The sequence below is a fragment of the Erpetoichthys calabaricus genome, chromosome 4 (genome assembly GCF_900747795.2).
Source record: "Erpetoichthys calabaricus chromosome 4, fErpCal1.3, whole genome shotgun sequence".
Classification (NCBI taxonomy): Eukaryota; Metazoa; Chordata; class Cladistia; order Polypteriformes; family Polypteridae; genus Erpetoichthys; species Erpetoichthys calabaricus.
Genome location: NC_041397.2, coordinates 187033964 through 187056898, shown reverse-complemented (window position 1 = coordinate 187056898; position 22935 = coordinate 187033964). Strand labels below are relative to the sequence as shown.

The 22935-nt window shown below is 37.1% G+C and overlaps 1 protein-coding gene across 2 annotated transcripts in view; it reads right to left on the bottom strand.

Moving 5' to 3' along the window:
* The window catches only part of ube3a (ubiquitin protein ligase E3A), a 174950-nt gene that overhangs the window by 84877 nt on the left and 67138 nt on the right, over positions 1 to 22935 (bottom strand). The window contains exons 2-3 of one of the 2 annotated variants that reach the window (XM_028800041.2): positions 22127 to 22171; positions 3495 to 3802 (exon numbers count right to left, since the gene is read on the bottom strand). In XM_028800041.2, coding sequence (XP_028655874.1) covers positions 3495 to 3802; positions 22127 to 22171 — 353 coding nt within the window. The remainder of the gene's footprint in view (positions 1 to 3494; positions 3803 to 22126; positions 22172 to 22935) is intronic. The other variant, XM_051926868.1, reaches the window with a different exon arrangement.

Here is a 22935-nt window from a genome sequence, read left to right as displayed (position 1 = left end):
TGCTCTGGCTATTGCCGTCTATGGATCTTCACATCCCCTTGTGCAAGTTAAGTTTAATGTTCAATGCTCCAGAACCAAAAAGACACAGAGAAAATAACTGAGGCATGTGAGAACAGGTGGAACCCTCTAATCAGTAATAATAATATAACAATAATAACAGTGACAACGGTGATTGTAGCAAGCTTTACAAAACATTTTCACAGAAACTGAGAGTTTGAAAAGTAAAAAGTCAGTAAGTAGTTAACTTGTTAGTCATCTACTTATTATTATGTTTGCCAAAAAGGAAACGTTCCACAGAAACAACCTTATTCCAAATGGACTAGATTGATATTGGTAGCAGTATGATTTTGCTCTTCCTTTGTTGCACTACAATCTGGATGACTTTTCATCCTTTAAGGGTAACTCTTAGCAGTAACAACACAAATTGAATCAAAAAAGTAAAAAGAACTGTATAAAAAGAAACAGAAGTTATAGTTTTTTAATGGCCTAGTTAAACTTCTGGTTAAAATCCAATCTAATATTGTGGCACACTTAGAAACAAGTGACTCATGATCTAAAACCAACTAATGTTAATGAGGTGAATTGCTTTTTTTGAAAGAAATAGCGCCAAATTTCAGCAAAAGCATGATGAGTCACTCATCAGTAATGACATGAAATGCAACCATTACTTGTAAAGGGTCAAATAACTGTTTTTTGATGACAAGGTGGTAATTACTTTGTTTAATAAACAACAGGTATTGTGTAACATTCTTACATAAATATGCATCAAAATTGTGCATTATATGCTCATTTTGCGACCAATACCCTAATGGTGTCTACAGTCAAGCACTCAAGGGTATATAGACTTAAAGGTATCATACCAAAACAAAAAATCAGTATCGAAGAGGATGAAAGTTAGTCAGTTTTACATTTAAAGTAGCACATAAATCATAGTCAAATAACAGTAGTAAATACTTGCTGCCAAGTTAAGTATGTACATATACAGTCAATTCCAGAAATACTGGCATCCTTCATGAAAAAATGCAAACATTAATATATCAAAGGAACCACATAAGCAAGTAGTGATAGTTTGTGCTTAAACAACTGGGTAAGCCTCATTCTTTTATTGTCAAACAGACTTTTGGAACAAAACAAAATTTCCTTTAGTAGCACAAATTTTCATTATAAAGGCAGATTCCAAAAATATTGGCACCCCAAATTTCAGAATTTGATGGAGCCTCCCCTGGCAAGAATGACAGCACACTCAGCCTCTTTCTGTAGAGTTTTAAAAGGTGGAGAATATTTATGAAGGGATCTTGGACCACTCTTCCATCCAGAACATTTCCAACTCATGGAGATTCTTGGGTTTTCTCTTTTAATCTGCTCTCTTCAATTGAGACCACAGATTTTCAATTGGGTTCAAATCTGGAGACTGAGAGGGCCATTGGAAAATCCTGATTTTGTGTTTCTGCAACCAATTCTTTGTTCATTTTGATGTGTCATTCAGATCATTGTCTTGTTGGAAGACCCAACCATGACCAGTTAGGCAACCAGATTTTTCAGTTAAAATTTTCTGATATTTAATGGAATTAAATATGCAACTGACCTTAACAGTCCCTGGACCACTGACTGCAAAACAGCCCCAAAGCATCAAAGAGCTTCGGTATGAAGTGCCTTGCATAGTATGCAGTTTCCTTATGTTGCCAAACATGGCGATGGTGTTAGTAGCCAAAACGCTTAATTTTTGTCTCATCTGACCACAACACACGATTGCAGTTGTATCTCCAATGTTGCTTGGCAAATTTGAGATGCTGGGATTTGTGTCTTGGACTCAGGAGAGGCTTTTTTTATGCCACTCGTCCGTTTCTTGTCATGAAGGTGCTGTCTCACAGTTGACTTTGAAACAAGATTCAACTAAAATTTGAAGTTATGAAACTGTGATCTTTAGGCTCATTTTTGCTTCGCTATATACTTCCTGGCAAATACTCAACAGTTCCATGCGTTTCAAACTTCTGTATTAGGGCCCTGATTGTGTTTACTAGTAATTTCATTTGAATGTCTATGTTTTTTGTAGTCATTCCCCAGTTTATGCAGGTCAACAACTTTATTGCTCATCTGAGTTGAGAGCTGTTTGGTTTAATTCATGTTGCTGAATGACAATACAATAACACTTGTGTGTTACCTCACATTTATACCCTAGTGAAACTTGAAATGGCCATAGACAACAGTTCCCAGACACTAAAAGCAAGATCAAGAAACATTTTTTCCCCAAGGCTCAAATTTATTTGGTATTTTTATAGTATTCTTATAGTATTCTTCAAGGGTGCCAATAATTTTGCCACATGATTTTAAAAAGAAAAACTATTCTGAAGATATAACAACACTTTTGTAGGAATTGTTTTTATTAAATAAATAGTCAAGAATTTCTCCAAACATTAGAGGAATTTAGAAGAATTTTATATACAGTAATCCCCCCTCGATCGTGGCGGTTGCATGAAAATCCGCGAAGTAGAAACCATTATGTTTATATGGTTATTTTTATATTGTCATGCTTGGGTCACAGATTTGCACAGAAACACAGGAGGTTGTAGAGAGACAGGAACATTATTCAAACACTGCAAACAAACATTTGTCTCTTTTTCAAAAGTTTAAACTGTGCTCCATGACAAGACAGAGATGACAGTTCTGTCTCACAATTAAAAGAATGCAAACATATCTTGCTCTTCAAAGGAGTGCGCGTCAGGAGCAGATAATATCAGAGAGAGAGAGAGAGAAAAAAGAAAACAAAAATCAATAGGGCTGTTTGGCTTTTAAGTATGTGAAGCACCGCCGGACAAAGCAGCTGCAAGGATGTACAATGTAAAGGTAGTCTTTCAGCATTTTTTAGAGGAGCGTCCGTATCCTCTGGGCCAGTGTGCGAACAGCCCCTCTGCTCACACCCCCTCCGTCAGAAGCAGAGAATGTCAGAGAGAGATAGAGAAGACAGAGGAAAAACAAACAATCAAAAATCAATACGTGCCCTTCGAGCTTTTAAGTATGCCAAGCACCGTGCGGGAAGCATGCAGCTTGACAAAGCAGCTGCACAGAATGGAGCAACGTGAAGGTAATCTTTCAGCATTTTTAGACGAGCGTCCGTATTGTCTAGGGGTGTGAACAGCCCCCGTGCTCACAATATATTTGAAGAGTTTTATTTAATACGTAATACGCGCTCTGGTTGGGTAGCTTCTCAGCCATCTGCCAGTAGCGTCCCTTGTATGAAATCAACTGGGCAAACCAACTGAGGAAGCATGTACCATAAATTAAAAGACCCGTTGTCCGCAGAAATCCGCGAACCAGCAAAAAATGTGAGATATATATTTAAATATGCTTACATATAAAATTCGCGATAGAGTGAAGCCGCCAATATTTCTGGAGTTGACTGTTTTAAATGCACAAGAACATTGAACAAAATTTTAATAACTTCATGTTAAAAACTCAAAAATACTTAATAAATAAAATCTTGTTGGGTAACTTACCTTTGAAGTCATCCCTTGCAGGATGAAGATCTTTCCGGTCCATTTTTCTTTCACTGCAAGAATTGTGGGCTCCTTTGGCACTGTTTTCTAGGTAAGCAGAACATGTTCCTTTCTTGGAGGGATGTGGATCACAGAGTTTTGCACTAATCTTATAAAGGTCGAGGGCCTTAACGGCCGCTGTATTGTTATCCATACGATGGAAACTTGGACAGGAAGCACAAAACTCATTCGTGCAGGCCTCATTTCCACAGCCCTCAGTTAACTGATGGTAGTAGCGCTCTATTAGATGCTTTGCAGCTGCTCGCTTCCTGCACCAAATATTCAAAGAGTAGGCACAAGCATTAGTACAGGCCTCAAAAACAATGCTAAATGACAAAAAACATGGCAATGGAGTATTAAGACACAGTGGAGCAGTGCAAAATTGGGTAGTATCTTCCAATTAAAAAAAAATAAATAAATAAATAAAAAAAATAAAACACTTTGGCTTCCAGTTTTTAAACAACAAGTACTAACACTGTAGCAAATGAAGCCATTAGTGTCAATTTTAACAAGATTTCCAATTTCCATCCTAAATCACAAGATTGTTCTTAATAGGTTAAAAAAATGTAATTTCTCATTTACAGATATGGCCAAAAGGGTGAAAAAAAAACAACATTTTTTTCTCTCCTTTCTCTTTCATTACTTAAGACAAAACAGTAATTAAAATATTACATATTTTTGTTCAAAAAACAAATGTTCCCTGTAACTGGGAGCTGTGGAAAACATAAGTGGCTTCTAAATGCAAACTGAACACAATGGCATTCACTTTACACAAGGCCGGACAACCACATCTAAAAGTGAGCATTCAGCAGTAGCACAAGTGCATCTTCCAAGGGGACAAAAAGTATAGAATGGTTAAATAATCATAACTAGTTTTGTATTAATGTCTTCTGACAAAACAAGTTTAAAAATATTTCCATCCATCCATTTTCTTGTCTAGATCTGGGTCAAGGGATACGGTGTACTTTGTTAATTAGTTTCTGTACCCCTTACAAGGTGGAGAAAATTAAAATTTTGCAAAACAAAATAGGAAGAAGTAAATAAAACACAATTGTTTAGTGATAATGTGGGAACAGCAGTAGAAGTTATAACTACAGATAGTACAGATAGTACAGATTTTATGAAATTAGTACATATTAAAAATTCCCATAAGTAAGCTCTATCCACCCATTTTCTTGCCTGCTTAATGTAGCTTATGTTTGCAATTGCAAATTACCCGAGTCAATTTTGTGTAGGAAACCCTTTCATCCATCCATCTTCCTTAACCACTTATCCAGGGCAGGGTCTCAGGGCCAGCAATTTAATTTCAATTCACTTTAATACATGTGCACTAACTCATATTTTGTACTTGCTTTGTCATAATGCAAGGTTAAAGTGTTCATTTTCCTGAATGAGCCTCTAGCTGCTGTTGGAAGCTTGCTTTTTTATTTTCAAACAGCAAGTTGAAGAGGATCTTACAGTGGACTGTCTTCCTCGGCATATCAGGGGGCTTTTGTACCCAATTACATTCATCAGAATAAATCATGCTGTGCTTGCAGGTGTTTAACATTTTTTTTTCTTATTTTATAATGCTTCTTCAAAGAAAACTCTACTTGCTCATGAACAAATGGGCAATAAGTGTGTGTCTAATATAAGTAGTATTACACAGGGTGAGCCAAAATAAAGTACTACATTTCTCAAGGTCATTGTACGAGGTAGAGGCAGCTGAGTGGGATAAGGTGGGGGTCCTTCCATAGGCGATCCCTTGTAGTTATCAATCGGCAACATGCCTTGGTCCGGCGTGCACCGTGCTTTCGTTGTCAAAGCGTTCTTCAAACACAACGAATCCATCATCACTACACAGTGCGCCTTTCAAACGCACTTCAGTATTCCTCCTAACTATGACGTCCCAAATCAGAAAAATACAATTCTTCAGTGGGTGGCTACATTTAGACAGACAGGTACTGCATTGATCAGAAAATCTCCAGACTATCCTCAGACTGTACAAACGCCTGATCCAAACTGTAAGGGCGTCAATTTTGCAGTCTCCTAGACATTCAGCGCACCAACATGCTTCTGTCTTAGGCATGTCCAACATGTTTTTAAGGAGGATTTTGCATGAGGACATTAATTTCCATCCATACAAAATAATGGTAGTGCAGGAACTCACTGGGAGAGACTAGGAGAGCCATAGACAGCTGTGCACAAACATTCTGTAAACCGGTCATCGAGATGCCATCGTCATGTGCAGCGACAAGGCACATTTCCATTTGAATAGTTGCGTAAATAAGCAGAACTTTTGTGTGTTACAGTATGGTGCACTGTTGCAGAATTTGGCATTGTACGCCCATACTTTTTTGATGAGTGAGGAGCAACAGTCACCATCACTTCAGAATGTTACATTGAAATGCTAGAGAACTTTTTGCAGCCCCAATTGGAAGAAATGGATGTGGTGGATGCCAGGTTTCAACAGCATGGAGCAACAGCTTATACAGCAAGGAGAACCATGCAAGTTTTGCGGGAGATGTTCCTGGGGAAGCTGATCTCCTTGTGCCATGATGTCGGGTGGCCTTCACGTTAACTTGATCTTGCTCCATGTAATTTCTTCTTGTGAGGCTATCTCAAGTCAAAGGTATATAACACACCAACCTCAAAACTCTGAAGCCCTCAGGGATGCTATTCACCACAAAATCACCGCTATTCCCTTTGAAATGGCCAAACGAGTCATGTGGGCTTTCATTCAGAAATTATCTTGAAGAGTGTAAGACATAATTTTTAAAACACAGTGAAAAAAGATCTATTTTCTATACTCTTTCTCGTGTCGTAATGAAATTTATTTTATCCTATAGGGTTTTTGCAGAGTAAAGGTTTGAAATGTGATACTTCTTTTTTGGCTCACCCTTTATTATACTTTGTGAAAATAATTAGTGTATTTGAAAAAAGTTTACCGCAAAGGTTGGAAATGTTAACAATTATAACAATGTTTTCTTTACTTCTCATTCATAAACTGCAATGCAAATGCCAGGTAACTGAAAGCAAAGAAAAACCCACAATAATCAAAAAACATGCAAAAAGATGCTCCACAGGTGCTATTGCATCTGCACTGCTGCAGCTTCAAGTATAGAGACTGGGGGTCGTGCTTGGGGTGAGAAAGACTGCACAAATACAAAATATGGAAAAATCATGCTGTACACTCTAAATCTCAACCCTAGTATTAAAAATGAACCAGCAACACAGCCAGTGCCAAAGCAGCAAGAAAATTCAGCCTTCCACAGTCTTGGTAAATATTTGGAAAGTGGGATATGTGAGGTTTTTACTTATAATTAAAATGCAGCAGCGGATTGTGTATAGTTTATGATGTTTCACAGACTCCATATGGTCTACCAACAGCAAATAAGTCCAGTTTTAATAAATATTAATGTTTCACATCAGATAGTGTTGGCTTCCATCTATGATGTAGTAATACAGTACATCCCCCAATGCTGATCCTATTAAATCCCGGTATTCAATTTTAAGCGATTCTTTCACCAGGATAGATTTACACGATCTATGTACAGTGCATCCGGAAAGTATTCACAGCACATCACTTTTTCCACATTTTGTTATGTTACAGCCTTATTCCAAAATGGATTAAATTCATTTTTTTCCTCAGAACTTTACACAAAACACCCCATAATGACGTGAAAAACGTTTACTTGAGATTTTTGCAAATTTATTACAAATAAAAAAATTGAGAAAGCACATGTACATAAGTATTCACAGCCTTTGCCATGAAGCTCAAAATTGAGCTCAGGTGCATCCCGTTTCCCCTGATCATCCTGGAGATGTTTCTACAGCTTAATTGGAGTCCACCTGTGGTAAATTCAGTTGATTGAACATGATTTGGAAAGGCACACACCTGTCTATATAAGGTCCCACAGTTGGCAGTTCATGTCAGAGCACAAACCATGCATGACTTCAAAGGAATTGTCTGTAGACCTCTGAGACAGGATTGTCTCGAGGCACAAAACTGGGGAAGGTTACAGAAAAATTTCTGCTGCTTTGAAGGTCCCAATGAGCACAGTGGCCTCCATCATCCATAAGTGGAAGAAGTTCAAAACCACCAGGACTCTTCCTAGAGCTGGCCGGCCATCTAAACTGAGTGATCGGGGGAGATGGGCCATTGTCAGGGAGGTGACCAAGAACCCGATGGTCACTCTGTCAGAGCTCCAGAGGTCCTCTGTGGAGAGAGGAGAGCATTCCAGAAGGACAACCATCTCTGCAGCAATCCACCAATCAGGTCTATATGGTAGAGTGGCCAGACGGAAGCCACTCCTTAGTAAAAGGCACATGGCAGCCTGCCTGGAGTTTGCCAGAAGGCACCTGAAGGACTCTCAGACCATGAGAAAGAAAATTCTCTGGTCTGATGAGACAAAGATTGAACTCTTTGGTGTGAATGCCAGGAGTCACGTTTGGAGGAAACCAGACACCGCTCATCACCAGGCCAATACCATCCCTACAGGGAAGCATGGTGGTGGCAGCATCATACTGTGGGGATGTTTTTCAGCGGCAGGGACTGGGAGACTAGTCAGGATAAAGGGAAAGATGACTGCAGCAATGTACAGAGACATCCTGGATGAAACCTGCTCCAGAGCGCTCTTGACCTCAGACTGGGGCGACGGTTCATCTTTCAGCAGGACAACCCTAAGCACACAGCCAAGATACCAAAGGAGTGGCTTCAGGACAACTAGGTGTGCCAAGCTTGTGGCATCATATTCAAAAAGACTTGAAGCTGTAATTGCTGCCAAAGGTGCATCGACAAGGTATTGATTTCTCAGTTTTTTTATTTTTAAAAAATTTGCAAAAACCTCAAGTAAACTTTTTTTCATGTTGTCATTATAGGGTGTTCTGTGTGGAATTCGGAGGAAAAAAATGAATTTAATCCATTTTGGAATAAGGCTGTAACATAACAAAATGTGGAAAAAATGATGTGCTGTGAATACTTCCGGATGCACTGTAGCATAATTTCTCAGCTGAGACCTACCACCTGTGTCCTTGACCCAATACCAACAATTGTGCTTATTGATAGTGTGCTTAACATAGTAAATTCATCATTAGATACAAGGGGTCTTCCCAGACTATCTTAAGATTGCTGTTGTTAAACACCTGCTCAAGAAAAAAAATCTCAACTCCTCTGTTTTTGACAATTTTAGACCTATTTCTAACCTGCCTTTCTTATGTAAAATCCTAGAAAAGGCAGTCATTATGCAGCTAAATTATAACTTGAATAAACATGCTATTCTACATAAGTTTCAGTCGGGTTCTAGAACAAATCACAATACAGAAACTGCACTCATTAAAGTAGTAAATGACTTGCAGTTAATGTGGACAGAGGCCATTTATCTGTTCTCATCATCTTAGATAAAGAGTGCCACGTTTGTTACCATTGATCACAATATTCTTATAAATTGCTTCGTCAGTGGGTGGGCCTCTCTGGCAATGTCTTAAATTGGTCTGAATCTTACTTAACAGGTAGAAAATTCTTTCCTTCTTCCTTGCTTCCATCAGGTCAGATGATCTCAAGGCATAACGCGAGCTAAAACAACTATGCTGATGACACACAACTGTATTTATCAATAGCGCCTGATGACCCTGACTCTCTTAAATCACTGACCCAATGTCTTGCTTGTGTTTCTGAATGTAGGAGTAGTAATTTTCTCAAACTAAATAAGGAGAAAACAGAAATCTCAGTGATTGGCAAAAATGGATATAATGAGGGTATTAGAAATAAACTTGATCCATTAGGCTTACACGTCAAGACAGAAGTAAAGAATTTAGGGGTAATTATTGACTCTGAGCTGAATTTTAAATCACATATTAATCAGATTACTAGGACAGCATTTTTTCCACTTAATATAGCAAAAGTTCCTTATAACTTTGCAAGATGCTGAAAATTTAGTTCAAGGTTTTGTTTTTAGTCGACTAGATTACTGTAACACAATCTTCTCAGAACTACCCAAAAAAGGGTATCAGTCGGTTGCAGTGCAGTGCAGAATGCAGCTGCCAGAATCTTAACTAGGAAAAGAAAATCCAAGCACATCTCTCCAGTTTTGATGTCACTACATTGCTTACCCATGCCATTTAGAATTGACTTTAAAATACTGCTTATGGTTTACAAAGCCTTAAATAATCTCGCTCCATCCTATATTTTGGAATGTCTTTCACGTTACATTCAAAATCGTAACCTTAGATCTTCAAGTGAGTGTCTGTTTATAATTTCAAGAGCTAAACTCAAAAGAGGTGGTGCAACAGCGTTCTGCTGTTATGCACCTAAAATCTGGAATAGCTTACCAATAGAAATTCACCAGGCTAATAAGGTGGAGCACTTTAAAAAAACTGCTAAAAACCCATTATTTTAACATGACTTTCTCATAGCTTCATTTTATTGCAATCCTGATATTCTGTATATGCATTTAATTATTTTTATCATGGCTCCGCAATCCATTCTAACCCCCTACTTTCTCTACTGTTCTTTTTCCATTTTTTCTGTGGTGGCAATCTGCGCCGCCACCACCTGATCAAGGCACCACACAGTCCTTAAATTGATGGATTGAAAGCCAGATGTCCACATGACCATTATCATTATCTAATTCTTCCACAAGAAGCCTGAAAACCATGAGGACTGATTTAGATCACTTATGTTTGGTAGAATGCTTAGTGGTGGATGGATGGGCGGACTTGTGGCCTCGGAACCCCTACAGATTTTTTTTTTCCCAGCCCTCTGGAGTTTTTTTTTTTTTTTTCTCCTGTCCTCCTGTACATTGGACATTACTTCATTCTTTGTTACTTAGTATTACGTAATCTTATTTTTATATATTTTATAAAATTTTATTTCTTCATCTTGTAAAGCTCTTTGACCTACATCGTCTGTATGAAAAAGTGCTATATAAATAAATGTTGTTGTTGTTGAGTTTTCAGGAGTATTCCAGCTTGCTTTGCTTCATTTCATTAATAGTTAACACAATTTTAAAATATAAACACAAAAAAAAATATGCTGTATTTAAAATGACAAACCACATACAGTGGTGTGAAAAACTATTTGCCCCCTTCCTGATTTCTTATTCTTTTGCATGTTTGTCACACAAAATGTTTCTGATCATCAAACACATTTAACCATTAGTCAAATATAACACAAGTAAACACAAAATGCAGTTTTTAAATGATGGTGTTTATTATTTAGGGAGAAAAAAAATCCAAACCTACATGGCCCTGTGTGAAAAAGTAATTGCCCCCTTGTTAAAAAATAACCTAACTGTGGTGTATCACACCTGAGTTCAATTTCTGTAGCCACCCCCAGGCCTGATTACTGCCACACCTGTTTCAATCAAGAAATCACTTAAATAGGAGCTGCCTGACACAGAGAAGTAGACCAAAAGCACCTCAAAAGCTAGACATCATGCCAAGATCCAAAGAAATTCAGGAACAAATGAGAACAGAAGTAATTGAGATCTATCAGTCTGGTAAAGGTTATAAAACCATTTCTAAAGCTTTGGGACTCCAGCGAACCACAGTGAGAGCCATTTTCCACAAATGGCAAAAACATGGAACAGTGGTGAACCTTCCCAGGAGTGGCCGGCCGACCAAAATTACCCCAAGAGCGCAGAGACGACTCATCCGAGAGGTCACAAAAGACCCCAGGACAACGTCTAAAGAACTGCAGGCCTCACTTGCCTCAATTAAGGTCAGTGTTCACGACTCCACCATAAGAAAGAGACTGGGCAAAAACGGCCTGCATGGCAAATTTCCAAGACGCAAACCACTGTTAAGCAAAAAGAACATTAGGGCTCGTCTCAATTTTGCTAAGAAACATCTCAATGATTGCCAAGACTTTTGGGAAAATACCTTGTGGACTGATGAGTCAAAAGTTGAACTTTTTGGAAGGCAAATGTCCCGTTACATCTGGCGTAAAAGGAACACAGCATTTCAGAAAAAGAACATCATACCAACAGTAAAATATGGTGGTGGTAGTGTGATGGTCTGGGGTTGTTTTGCTGCTTCAGGACCTGGAAGGCTTGCTGTGATAGATGGAACCATGAATTCTACTGTCTACCAAAAAATCCTGAAGGAGAATGTCCGGCCATCTGTTCGTCAACTCAAGCTGAAGCGATCTTGGGTGCTGCAACAGGACAATGACCCAAAACACACCAGCAAATCCACCTCTGAATGGCTGAAGAAAAACAAAATGAAGACTTTGGAGTGGCCTAGTCAAAGTCCTGACCTGAATCCAATTGAGATGCTATGGCATGACCTTAAAAAGGCGGTTCATGCTAGAAAACCCTCAAATAAAGCTGAATTACAACAATTTTGCAAAGATGAGTGGGCCAAAATTCCTCCAGAGCGCTGTAAAAGACTCATTGCAAGTTATCGCAAATGCTTGATTGCAGTTATTGCTGCTAAGGGTGGCCCAACCAGTTATTAGGTTCAGGGGGCAATTACTTTTTCACACAGGGCCATGTAGGTTTGGATTTTTTTTTCTCCCTAAATAATAAAAACCACCATTTACAAACTGCATTTTGTGTTTACTTGTGTTATATTTGACTAATGGTTAAATGTGTTTGATGATCAGAAACATTTTGTGTGACAAACATGCAAAAGAATAAGAAATCAGGAAGGGGGCAAATAGTTTTTCACACCACTGTATTTTAGCATTATTAAGGTAAAGTACCCTAGGTTCTTGTCTATAAGCCGGACTCATGTATAAGCCGGAGACCAAAAATCATACGAATTTTTAAAATAAAATCGTATCATAGATAAGCCGGACTCATGGATAAGCCGAACGTACTATAACCTATAACTAATAGAAGGGAGGGAGGTCAGTGGTCTCACTCGCACCCATTTAATTTCTTTAAGGGGGGAGAGAGTGTGAGATATTGGCGTCTCTCTCACTCCCCGCATGGCGCGGTTGGAGCGGCCGGAGCGCGTTCTTTCTGCTCTGGGCGTCGCCGAGTCAACACGCGCGCGTAGCGGTCATTTAAATTGTGATTTTATATGTAAGCATATTTAAATATATATCACGCATTTTTGCTGGTTTAAATGGGTCTTTTAATTTCTGGTACATGCTTCCTCAGTTGGTTTGCCCAGTTGATTTCATACAAGGGACGCTATTGGCAGATGGCTGAGAAGCTACCCAGCTTACTTTTCTCTGTCTCTCTTGTGCTGACTTTCTCTGATCCTGACGTAGGGGGATTGAGCAGGGGGGCTGTTTGCACACCTAGACGATAGGGACGCTCGTCTAAAAATGCTGAAAGATTATCTTCACGTTGCTATCTTTTGTAAAGCTGATTCCTGAAAAGACATGCTGCACAGTGCTTCGCATACTTAAAAGCTCAAAGGGCACGTATTGATTTTTTTATCTGTCTCTCTCTATCTCTCTCTAACTCTCTCTCTCTTTCTCTCTGCTCCTGACGGAGGGGGTGTGAGCTGCCGCCTTCAACAGCTTTGTGCCGCGGTGCTTCGCATACTTAAAAGCCAAACAGACATATTGATTTGTTTGCTTCACTCCTTTGAAGAGGAAGATATGTTTGCATTCTTTTAATTGTGAGACGGAACTGTCATCTCTGTCTTGTCATGGAGCAAAAGAGAAAAAGAGACAAATGTTTGTTTGCAGTGTTTGAATAACGTTCCTGTCTCTCTACAACCTCCTGTGTTTCTGCGCAAATCTGTGACCCAAGCATGACAGTATAAAAATAACCATATAAACATATGGTTTCTACTTCGCGGATTTTCTTATTTCGCAGGTGGCTCTGGAACGCCACCCCCGCGATGGATGTATAAGCCGGATTTATGTATAAGCCGATATTCTATTTTTTCATTTTCACAACTTTTTTCCTTAGATAAGCCGCGGCTTATAGACAAGAACTTAGGGTAATGTAGTATTTGCTTGTCTGTGAATTGTGGCCTTTAACATTAACACATTTTTTTATTAAAATTATTTCCAAACACTTAAATGATTGAGGATAAAATGTATAAAATCATTTTTTACACAATATAGAAATGAAATAAATATTAAACAAATAGCTGGGATAGCTGCTATGACATGACTACTTCTCACAAGGGCTTACATTGTTAAACTGCATGGTTTCAGAAAATGAACACCTGTTTGATCAAATGGAGCTTGTCAGAATGAACCAAAATAATAACTTCGGCACATAAGGAAATAATCTAAATAACTACAAATAATAGTTTTGTTACACATGTTTAAAATCTAATTAATGAGAAACTTGAAAAATGGTAATTGTTTTAAAAAAAGCCATTTTCTAGTGTATCTATACAAACAGGGAACACAGTTTTTTAAAGATTGATTTTTTAATTATGAAACCGCTCAAAAATCTCTATTTTGATGCTGAATGAAAAATTTAACTAGTTGCTTAACTACATGGGATTTGCACTGATACAAATACACACCCATTTACACTGGCCTATATAAAAAAAAGTTGCTGTTTTAACTTAAATAAGTAAATAATTACTGTCAATGACTACTGTAGATACTCGCGTATTAGTCAATCTCGCAGATAAGTCGAGTGTATTGTTTAAGCCGAAAATTACGAAATTTGTTATGACCCGCGTACAAGTCGAGGGTAAAACTTGACAATTGGCTCCAGCAGACCCCCTTGACCCTGTGTTCGGATTCAGCAGCTTGGAAAATGGATGGATGGATAAAACTTGACAGCTATCAGAGATAGAGGGCAACAATCAGCTGTTAATGGCAACAAATCTCACTGTCACGTCACAGGCATTCCCTCTGTGCTTGGAGAAATGCTAGACTCGTTGACTCTGCAACTAATCCTTGCATGTGCGTGAGTTGCGAAATGTAAACAAAGGCAAGATGGCGTCGATATGTCACAAGGGAGCGAAGCGAGTGCAGAAAAGAAAACACTCGGCAGACGATGTTTTGCACATTATCACTGAGTCGGACTCTGATTTTTCAGAATCAGATTTTATTGACAGTGATCAGGAATCAAGCAAGAGAGTGAGAAGCCGGCATCAGCTGATCAGCTGGCAGCTGAAAGCATTCGCACAGCCGATGCAGCTACGGCAAGGTTCGCGTGGGAGGAATACCCAGACATTGATCTGTGGGAGCCGAACTGGCTACTGGACTTCACAAGACAGCGTGGCTTGCTGTTGGACACGACAGATCACACGCTGATGGACTACTTCAGGCTGCTCTCTCCTGATGCTGCTTTTCAGCTACTGTCAGACGAGACAAACAGGTAGGCAAAGAAATTTTTTGAATCGCAGGCTGCGCTTGCATCGCATTGATAGCGTGCGTTGCCTTGGTTCTTTTGATTCCAAATCTGGTTGCACAAGGCAGCTAATGGTATGTTTGTTATCCAAAACCTGCAAAAGCTAATGCTCAAATTCAAGTATTTCACAGTGTAAAGAATTATTTAATGAAATTAGAAAAAAAAAACTAGCTAATTAGCAATAGTATTGCTGGCTTATAATTATTTCAAAGACCATGGGAAACGGCAGATGACCGGTGACTTAACATCGTGAATGAAGCGTTGAGTGTACAATGTCATTACCCAAATTCTATGGACAATTGTGTTGCCCTGCGGATAAGTCGATTCTGTTTTTTTGAATGAATTTTAAGGCATACATTTTTCGACTTATACGTGAGTATCTACGGTAAATCATTATTACAATTATTAATGTGTAAGACAGCAATAATTCTTTTAACTGACGCAGCATACAGCTTCTCATTTCTTAAACAACCATGTCAGAAGATGTTTCCAATGGTTGCAGAAAAGACGTTGCTGCATTTCCGAAAAGGGCAAATTATTGAATTGCATCAAGCAAATAAAATTATTAAGGAGACTGCTGAAATTAACTGTCCAGCACCTTACTAACACCTGGAAGCGTAGTGGTGAACTGTTAACTTAGCAGAAGAAATGTGGTTGGAAAAAATCTTCCAATGATTGTGACTGGAGATGGTTAAATTGCTTGAAGTCAAATTGTAAAACATCAACAAATGTAACTCAGGGCTGTTTAAAATAGTAAAAGTAGAATCATTTCTATATACACAATGCAATGAGAATTTATGGGACTGGGACCAAACAGTTGTGTGGCCAGAAGAAAACCACTTGAAAATTACACTAATCAGAAAAAAAGCAACTTCAGCTTTCTATGGAACATAAATTCGGACTGTGAAGCAATGAAAAAAGGTAATATGATATGTTGAGTCAAAATATACCCTATTGCAGAGCACTGGGCAAATCAAGGTCAGAAGGGAAGTGAACAAAGTGATGTAGTAGTCAAATATATTGTTCACTCTACATGCCTCTGGAGGCAGTATTATAATCTGGTGTTTCTTCCATTGGTCTGGTCTTGGCTAAGCAACTTTAAGCAGCAATAAAAATGAAGTTAGCTTAGTTCCTGAATCTACTGAATGACCAAGTTTTCTTATCAATAGCCTTTTTTCTTCCCTGAAGGCACGGGCATATTCCAGGACAATACAACAATGCCAAGATTCATCTGGCTCAATTTGTGAAAGAGTGGTTCAGGGAGCATGAACAATCATTCTTACATATGGATTGTTCACCACAGAGTCCTGACCTTAACCCTGTGGAAAGTCTTTGGGATGTGGTGTTGAAGACCTTACAAAGTGGTTTGACTCTCTCATCGTCAATACAATTTTTTTACAATGAAAAATAAATGAAAATCTGGACAAATATAAATGTTGAGATTTTGCATAAGCTTAACGAAAAAATGCCACAACGAATGCACATCACAATCAAAGGTAGTTTTTAATTACCTGATTAAAGTTTTGATTAAAAGTATTTTTTTTTTCTTTTGGAAAGACGGTGTATTTTCTAAATCTGCTTTTTTAGGACTATGTAGTATTGAAAGTCTATTTTAGCAGGACTGGGCATAAGACAGATTTTTTTTTTAATGAAAGTACAAATGTAATTTACTTACATCTTCATTTTGTTTATGCTAATCGGACAATTATATAAAAAAAGTCAAGCTTACTATTAACATTACTAACAGCAATTCAGAACTGACTTAATCATTGCACAATTTTTAAACAAAACAGCAGAAGTAAGAAAACTAGGAAATCACCTCTCCAACAACAGAAATACACTAGACAAAAAACAGACTCTGAAATTCTGTAATGGTACATAACTCATTTTCCATAGAATTGATTCTAACCATATCATATATGCTTTCTTGCTTGCTCCTTCTTTTGGCAACAAGTTTAGGCATATACACACTAGTACCCACAAGAAGCAACAGCCATGCATCCTCTTACTCATTGTGGTGCTGTTCAAAGTAGTAGTGAAAACTGTCAACATTAAACAAAAATGTCCTATTTGAATCAGTGCCACTTTTCATTTAGTACAAGCATGTTATGATATGACTATTTGTCTCTTTGTGCTCACAAACATTTGTTTTTTGTTTCTCCTTTAGATTTAACAAATGCTACATCAGTAATGTGCAAGTAGCCAATTCCTTTGCTGTTTGCTCCTTCAGTCTGTACTATTAGTTTACAGATGTAGTGCGTGTTACTAGTATTTTAGCAAAGCTAGCTTTCTTTGAAAGGAATCAGAAGCAGAAAAAAACATACTGGCTTTTTAATCCACAGAATGTTAAGGGATAGATGCAACAGGGTACCCTCAAAGTCCACGATTCTTCACTGGGGCAGTATTGAGGTAATGCAAGTGCTACCTTTTAAGCAGGGTTACCTTTAAAATATTCCTATACTTTTGTATGCATCCTAAATTTGGGACTAAAACTATAAGAAAATAATGCGTCCATATCAAAATTTCTTAAAGAAGTTGCCACCGAGCCTAAGCCCGCCCAATAAATAAAGGCAGGGCAGAAAAAGTAGCCTATATTGTGACAGGGACCAAAACAAATACACACATATAAATCAGCTGAATCGTTCTTGACTGATGCTTGAAAACACAAGCTTTACTTTATCTAGAAAAATTCTCTAACAAGACATCCCCTACAAAGTAATATGTAAATATAATGCAAGTGCATTAAAATGGGAATAACAACAATAATAATTTGTTTCTTGCCACTCTGTACAAAGATGTTTAAAAGACAAATCATTAAAAGAAATGTACTCATCAACTTCCTATACCCTGTCCCTTGCTCTCTTAATTCAGGTAGTTTCCCAACCTATTATGCTGGGATGTTAAGAAGATTTTTTCATGTCTGGGGGAGTGAGAATGGAAAAACGTCTGGAAAACACTGCTTTAGGCTAAAATAACAATTAAAGAAAATTGCACTGCTTGCATTTTACTTACTTGTGAATGCATGCCAACGACAGGGGCTTTTGAATAAGTGCAAAACTCAAGAACAAAATTGCTTCTGTTAATGTAAACTATTTAAAATATTACTGTTCACAGAAAATTGAACTACTCTTCCTTTTGCATATTATTAACATTTGAATGTGTGAGTTTTTTGTGCCAGCACACTCCAAGAAAAACATCTTTTCTTTAATTTTACATGTTTCCTCCAGCAACCACCACCACACAGAATCAACTATCGATACTTTTCAAAGTATTGTATCAAACTCAGAATTTCAGTATCACAACAACCCCACAAGACCTGAATTGCAGTCATTTATGGACAAACTATGAGTTCAAATACATACGCTGACATAAAAGGGAAGGGTAAGAAATAAAGGTTACAGGTCAAATGTATAAACAGAAAGAATCTGCAAAAGCTCAAAGATGAAGCAGTGTAAAAATAAAAAAAGGTTTACAAAATTTTTGTTCTAGAGTGCAAAAAAAATAATGTAGCACACTGATAAACATCATCATAAAAGAATCCAGCCATTTAACTAATATAGATATACCATGGGTTAAATCCAATAAACAAGAATTTAAAGAACACTACACATATTCAGCATATACACAAACACTTTTATCAAAGAAAAGTTTCTCTTGTTTAGACTTTCCTTGGGTGACTATTTAAATGCTACCAGAACCACAACTGCATTTATATGTCATTCTAATAGAATTTCAACCTGGATAACTGGTACTAAGTATTGCTCAAGATTTTGAATAACTCACAGAAGCTTTGGAGAGTGTAACGAAGTCCCTGTCAGAACAGCTTTGTAATTTAGGCTGTAAACCAAAAGATGTGCATTCACACATTACTATACAAAAGGAAAGTCACATTATACAGTAAAAGCACTGTGCTCTACCTTAAATGTTTTTTTTCTTCAAATTAATTTTGAACATCCTTAGAAAACATTCAAATTAGCTGCAAGATATATGTCTGGATATGCCAAAACCTTTACTGTTACCTGACTGGCCCTATCTCTACTCTTTGTATTGCAAGTGGTAAACCCATATAAAATTTTTATCAGGTTTTTTCAGACTACAGTAATCCCTCTCTCTGGAATGTAACCCCCGCGATAGGTGAAAATCCGCGAAGTAGCGACCTATATTTATTTTATTATTTATACATATTTTAAGGCTTTATAAACCCTTCCCACACTCTTATAAACCTTTCTCACTCTGTTGTTAACCTTTCCCACGCTCTTATAAACACTTCCTATGCTCTTAAACACTTTCTACATTCTTAAACACCTCAGACCAACACTGCACACTGCACGCAGCGATCAGACGTCAATGTGTCTGCACTCGCTTTGTGAAGGGGGGCAGCTGAACTCACGCTGAGCAGAAATGGACTTTGTGCTGCTTCTGCCAAAATGCCTGCTTGTTGCTCTGCGCATTCGGAAGAAGGAGGAGGAGTGTGTGTGTGTGGGTATGTGAGAGCTGAACGCACCTTCGCTCAAACCCGCCCTCCCCAGAAGCGCAGTACGCTGGCTTTGTGCTGCTTGTCGCTCTGCGTGTCAATAATTTAAAAGCCTGTACATCACCAATTTTCCTGTCTCACTGTCTTGTCTTGCGTGAAGTTAAAATGTTTTATAATAGTGAGATGTTACTCATATCCTTAGCCCAACATCCACATATCATATGTGTTAACAAAGTGTGTTTTATAAGTTTACATGTGTTTAAAGCATGTGGGATGGGTATTTTAAGGCTTAAACTATAAAAATGTTTATTTATATGGTCTTTCTATATCGCGGATTTTCTCCTGTTGCTGATGGGTCTGGAACATAACTTCCGCGATAGGCGGGCAATCACTTGTATTTAAAAACCCGCAAAGTCGTGAATCCGCGATACTGTAATCCTGACAGGGTGATATGGGTCACCTAGTCATTCAGAGCTTAATTGTAAATACCACTCCACTTCTCTGGGTCATAGAGTTGGTCCTAGTATTATTTTTCTAGGTGAAATTAAATTTATGTTTTCCATAAATAAGTCTTAAAAGGCGTCTAATTAAGTAAATCAAGAATGTTCATCTGTCTGACCTCTAGAGCACACTACAGCAATCAGTTCTATGCGATACAATCACTTTCACTGTCTTTTCCTAGACATGAGTGAAATGTTCTCAGCAGATTATTAAAGACCAGCCGACACAAGGAATAGTTAATCTTCTTTACTTTTCTGAACGTTGTATCAGAAATTGAGAATGCAATTATAAGAGGCAGAAATGATGCCCCTGTGTATAGCAGCTAAGATTACTGTCAGCGACGTGAAGAATAGCTTAACAATACATGAGCAACCTGGAGCAGCACTGCATCTTTAGAGATGGGTCAACTTAACAAGAGAATATCATCAGATATTGATTGTAAAACACTGTGTTTACAAAACAATCATTGGCAGTTATGTTATCTTTTGATTGGTGTTAGGTCACGTTTTCCTTACCAATAAGATTTCATTTTTTTTTCATTATATGTTTTGTCATTTTCTGTATGACAGCCCCCAACACAACAGTTCAGAAAAATTTAACTGGGTTCACAATGTTTTCTGTTAAATATAATTTTAAAAATGATGTATTCTAATTATTACATTGACATAGCATTATTAAATAATTTTTGTTACAGTAAAAACACAAACTAACCTTTGTAAAAATTTGGAATAACCAATCTGAGAAAATGGATGGATGGATAAAGATTTCTTTATAAATTCTTACATACAACAGTTAAGTGTTTAGTTAAAATTTTGCTTTTCCAACTGAAAATTTCCATTACTGATATTAACAAAAATGCAAATTAACCTGTTGCTTCTTTTTTCATCATTTATAATTTTAAGCCAAGAGGATGCTCTGATCTTTTTTTCACAAGTTTGGAATCATTATAAAAAAAAATATTGCATTGTTAAGTCATTAAATTGTATTTATTCTTTTTCCTAGAAACAATACCTTCAATCTGAGGAATAGGTGCTACAGGAGCAAAGAACCAATTGAGAAATTTTCAAATTCAAGTATGCCTGGGGTCCTGTTGACAAAATGAATGCGCTACCACAGCCAAAACATATTATAAACTCTATTATACTCCCTAAAAGCTAAAAATTTAAATCTGCCTTTATGCCATCCCATTCATCTATTAGCAAAACCCACTACAGAGATGCTGGGTAGACAGATGTATGCACATACTCATATAATCTCACATGGGTCTAAGTTAAATATGCCAATTAACTAAGTATGCATTTCTTTTGAAGATGTTAAAAAGCAGAGTCCTTAAAGGCAACCTACCGGTACATTGCATCCAAGGAAAACTGTAAAATCCAAAGACACCCTAACCATATTAGTATCTGAACCCACGTCCTTGGAAGTTTTTGGCAGTAACACTCACCACTAGGTCATCCAGATTAATTTACCTGCATGTAGTCACTTATTTAAAATTTCCTTTAGTATTTAAAAAGTCAAATGTTCTGCCAAAATTACCAGCAAAATTACAATAAAATGTATAATGTCTTGAATTTCATTGACCTAATCATTTACTCAAAAGACTGATAATGAAAAGGCAATTTTAATAAGGTAATATTAGTGGGTAAGAAGTGATTTAAGGCACATGTTTTCTTTCATTCCTCATATAAAATTTCTATGCGTCTGCAAAAGAGTTTGTGAAATATATTTCATAAAATGTATTTTATGCAAAACAATGAAAACATATTCTCTGATTTCCTATTTAATTTTGACCATGGCAATGCTAGATTCTAAAAATGCTGTTCATTTATTCAAGACATATGCCACTTGATTTATGCAAAGGTAGTACCATCACAAAAATATGGAATTTAAATTATGGTAAAATTAACATTTTGTTAAATTATTGTAAACTGCAAGTAAAAACAATTTCTGTAATAACGTAGAAAGAGAAACATCTGTTAAAGAAAGTGCCAGAGGCAAATGTACAACAAAATAATGCTAAGGTTGCCAAAGTGTACCTTATCATATATATTTTAGCAGAAAACTTTAACATTGTGATCAATTTTTTTTCTTAGGAAATAGACTGATAAAAAAATATCATGACAATTTCGGTAAACAAAATCTGAAAAGTTGATCTTTGTGAAATAAGTTGCTCATGCTTTTAAAATGCCACACACATGCAAAAGATTAAACAAAGTGTATCTTTAAGACAACAATATAAATGCTATTTAGCTGAAGCCCAAGTGCAAATTCACAATAAAACTAAACTAAAAAAAATTTGAGATAAAACTAAGAAATGAAAACATACCACACAAAGCGTCCAAGAACATTTAACTTACATTCGGTTAGATTCAATGTTTTCGTACAGAGGTTCTCCAGATGATCTGAAGAAAGAAAAAAAAAAAGATAAAAAATCAACAGTTATGGACAGAAAGATTCAGAGTACAAACAAGATGCTGAAACACTATATGTATGTTGTATGGATATTCAATTGAAAGTAAACTTATTAGTGAAAAAACATATACATACATTTTAACGAGCACACACAGAAAATGTGAAAAATGTCAATTGCTGTACAAGACTGCTGTGTTGTCACAAGAAAAGATTAAACAATTATTAAATATTATTGTTATTTAAGTTCACTTCTGACATTTTAAAGTGTCTTGTCCTCTTCGTGGCTGCCATCACAAAGAAACAACTTTACCTCAACTTCACCAAACTGCAGCCACAACAAAGAACCAAAGGAAAAAACATTCTGTGAACTAATTAGATAAAATGCTTGGGGGATCACAACACCTTGATTTTTAAGATCACTCCTCACTTTTTCTGAGGAGCTGAGAAATGTTTAAGGGAGAGAGTACTACCAATAGTATGTGAATTTGTGATTAATTACATTTTAATAAAGAGCAAACTTTGCAAAGAGGTTTTGAAAAAATACACTTGTGCACTGACTGCATTAATTATGAAGTAAACCAATGCAAAGGCGAATTACATCTGGATCTTCATCTGCCTTTTGTGAACATTTCTTCCAATTCACCAGGAGGAGCATATACCAGGTGTACAGAAAAGTTACAAGAAATGCACACAAAGAATAAGAATTTTTACAAAGCTCTAAGGTGTCAACACCAAGCACCAAAAGAAACATCCC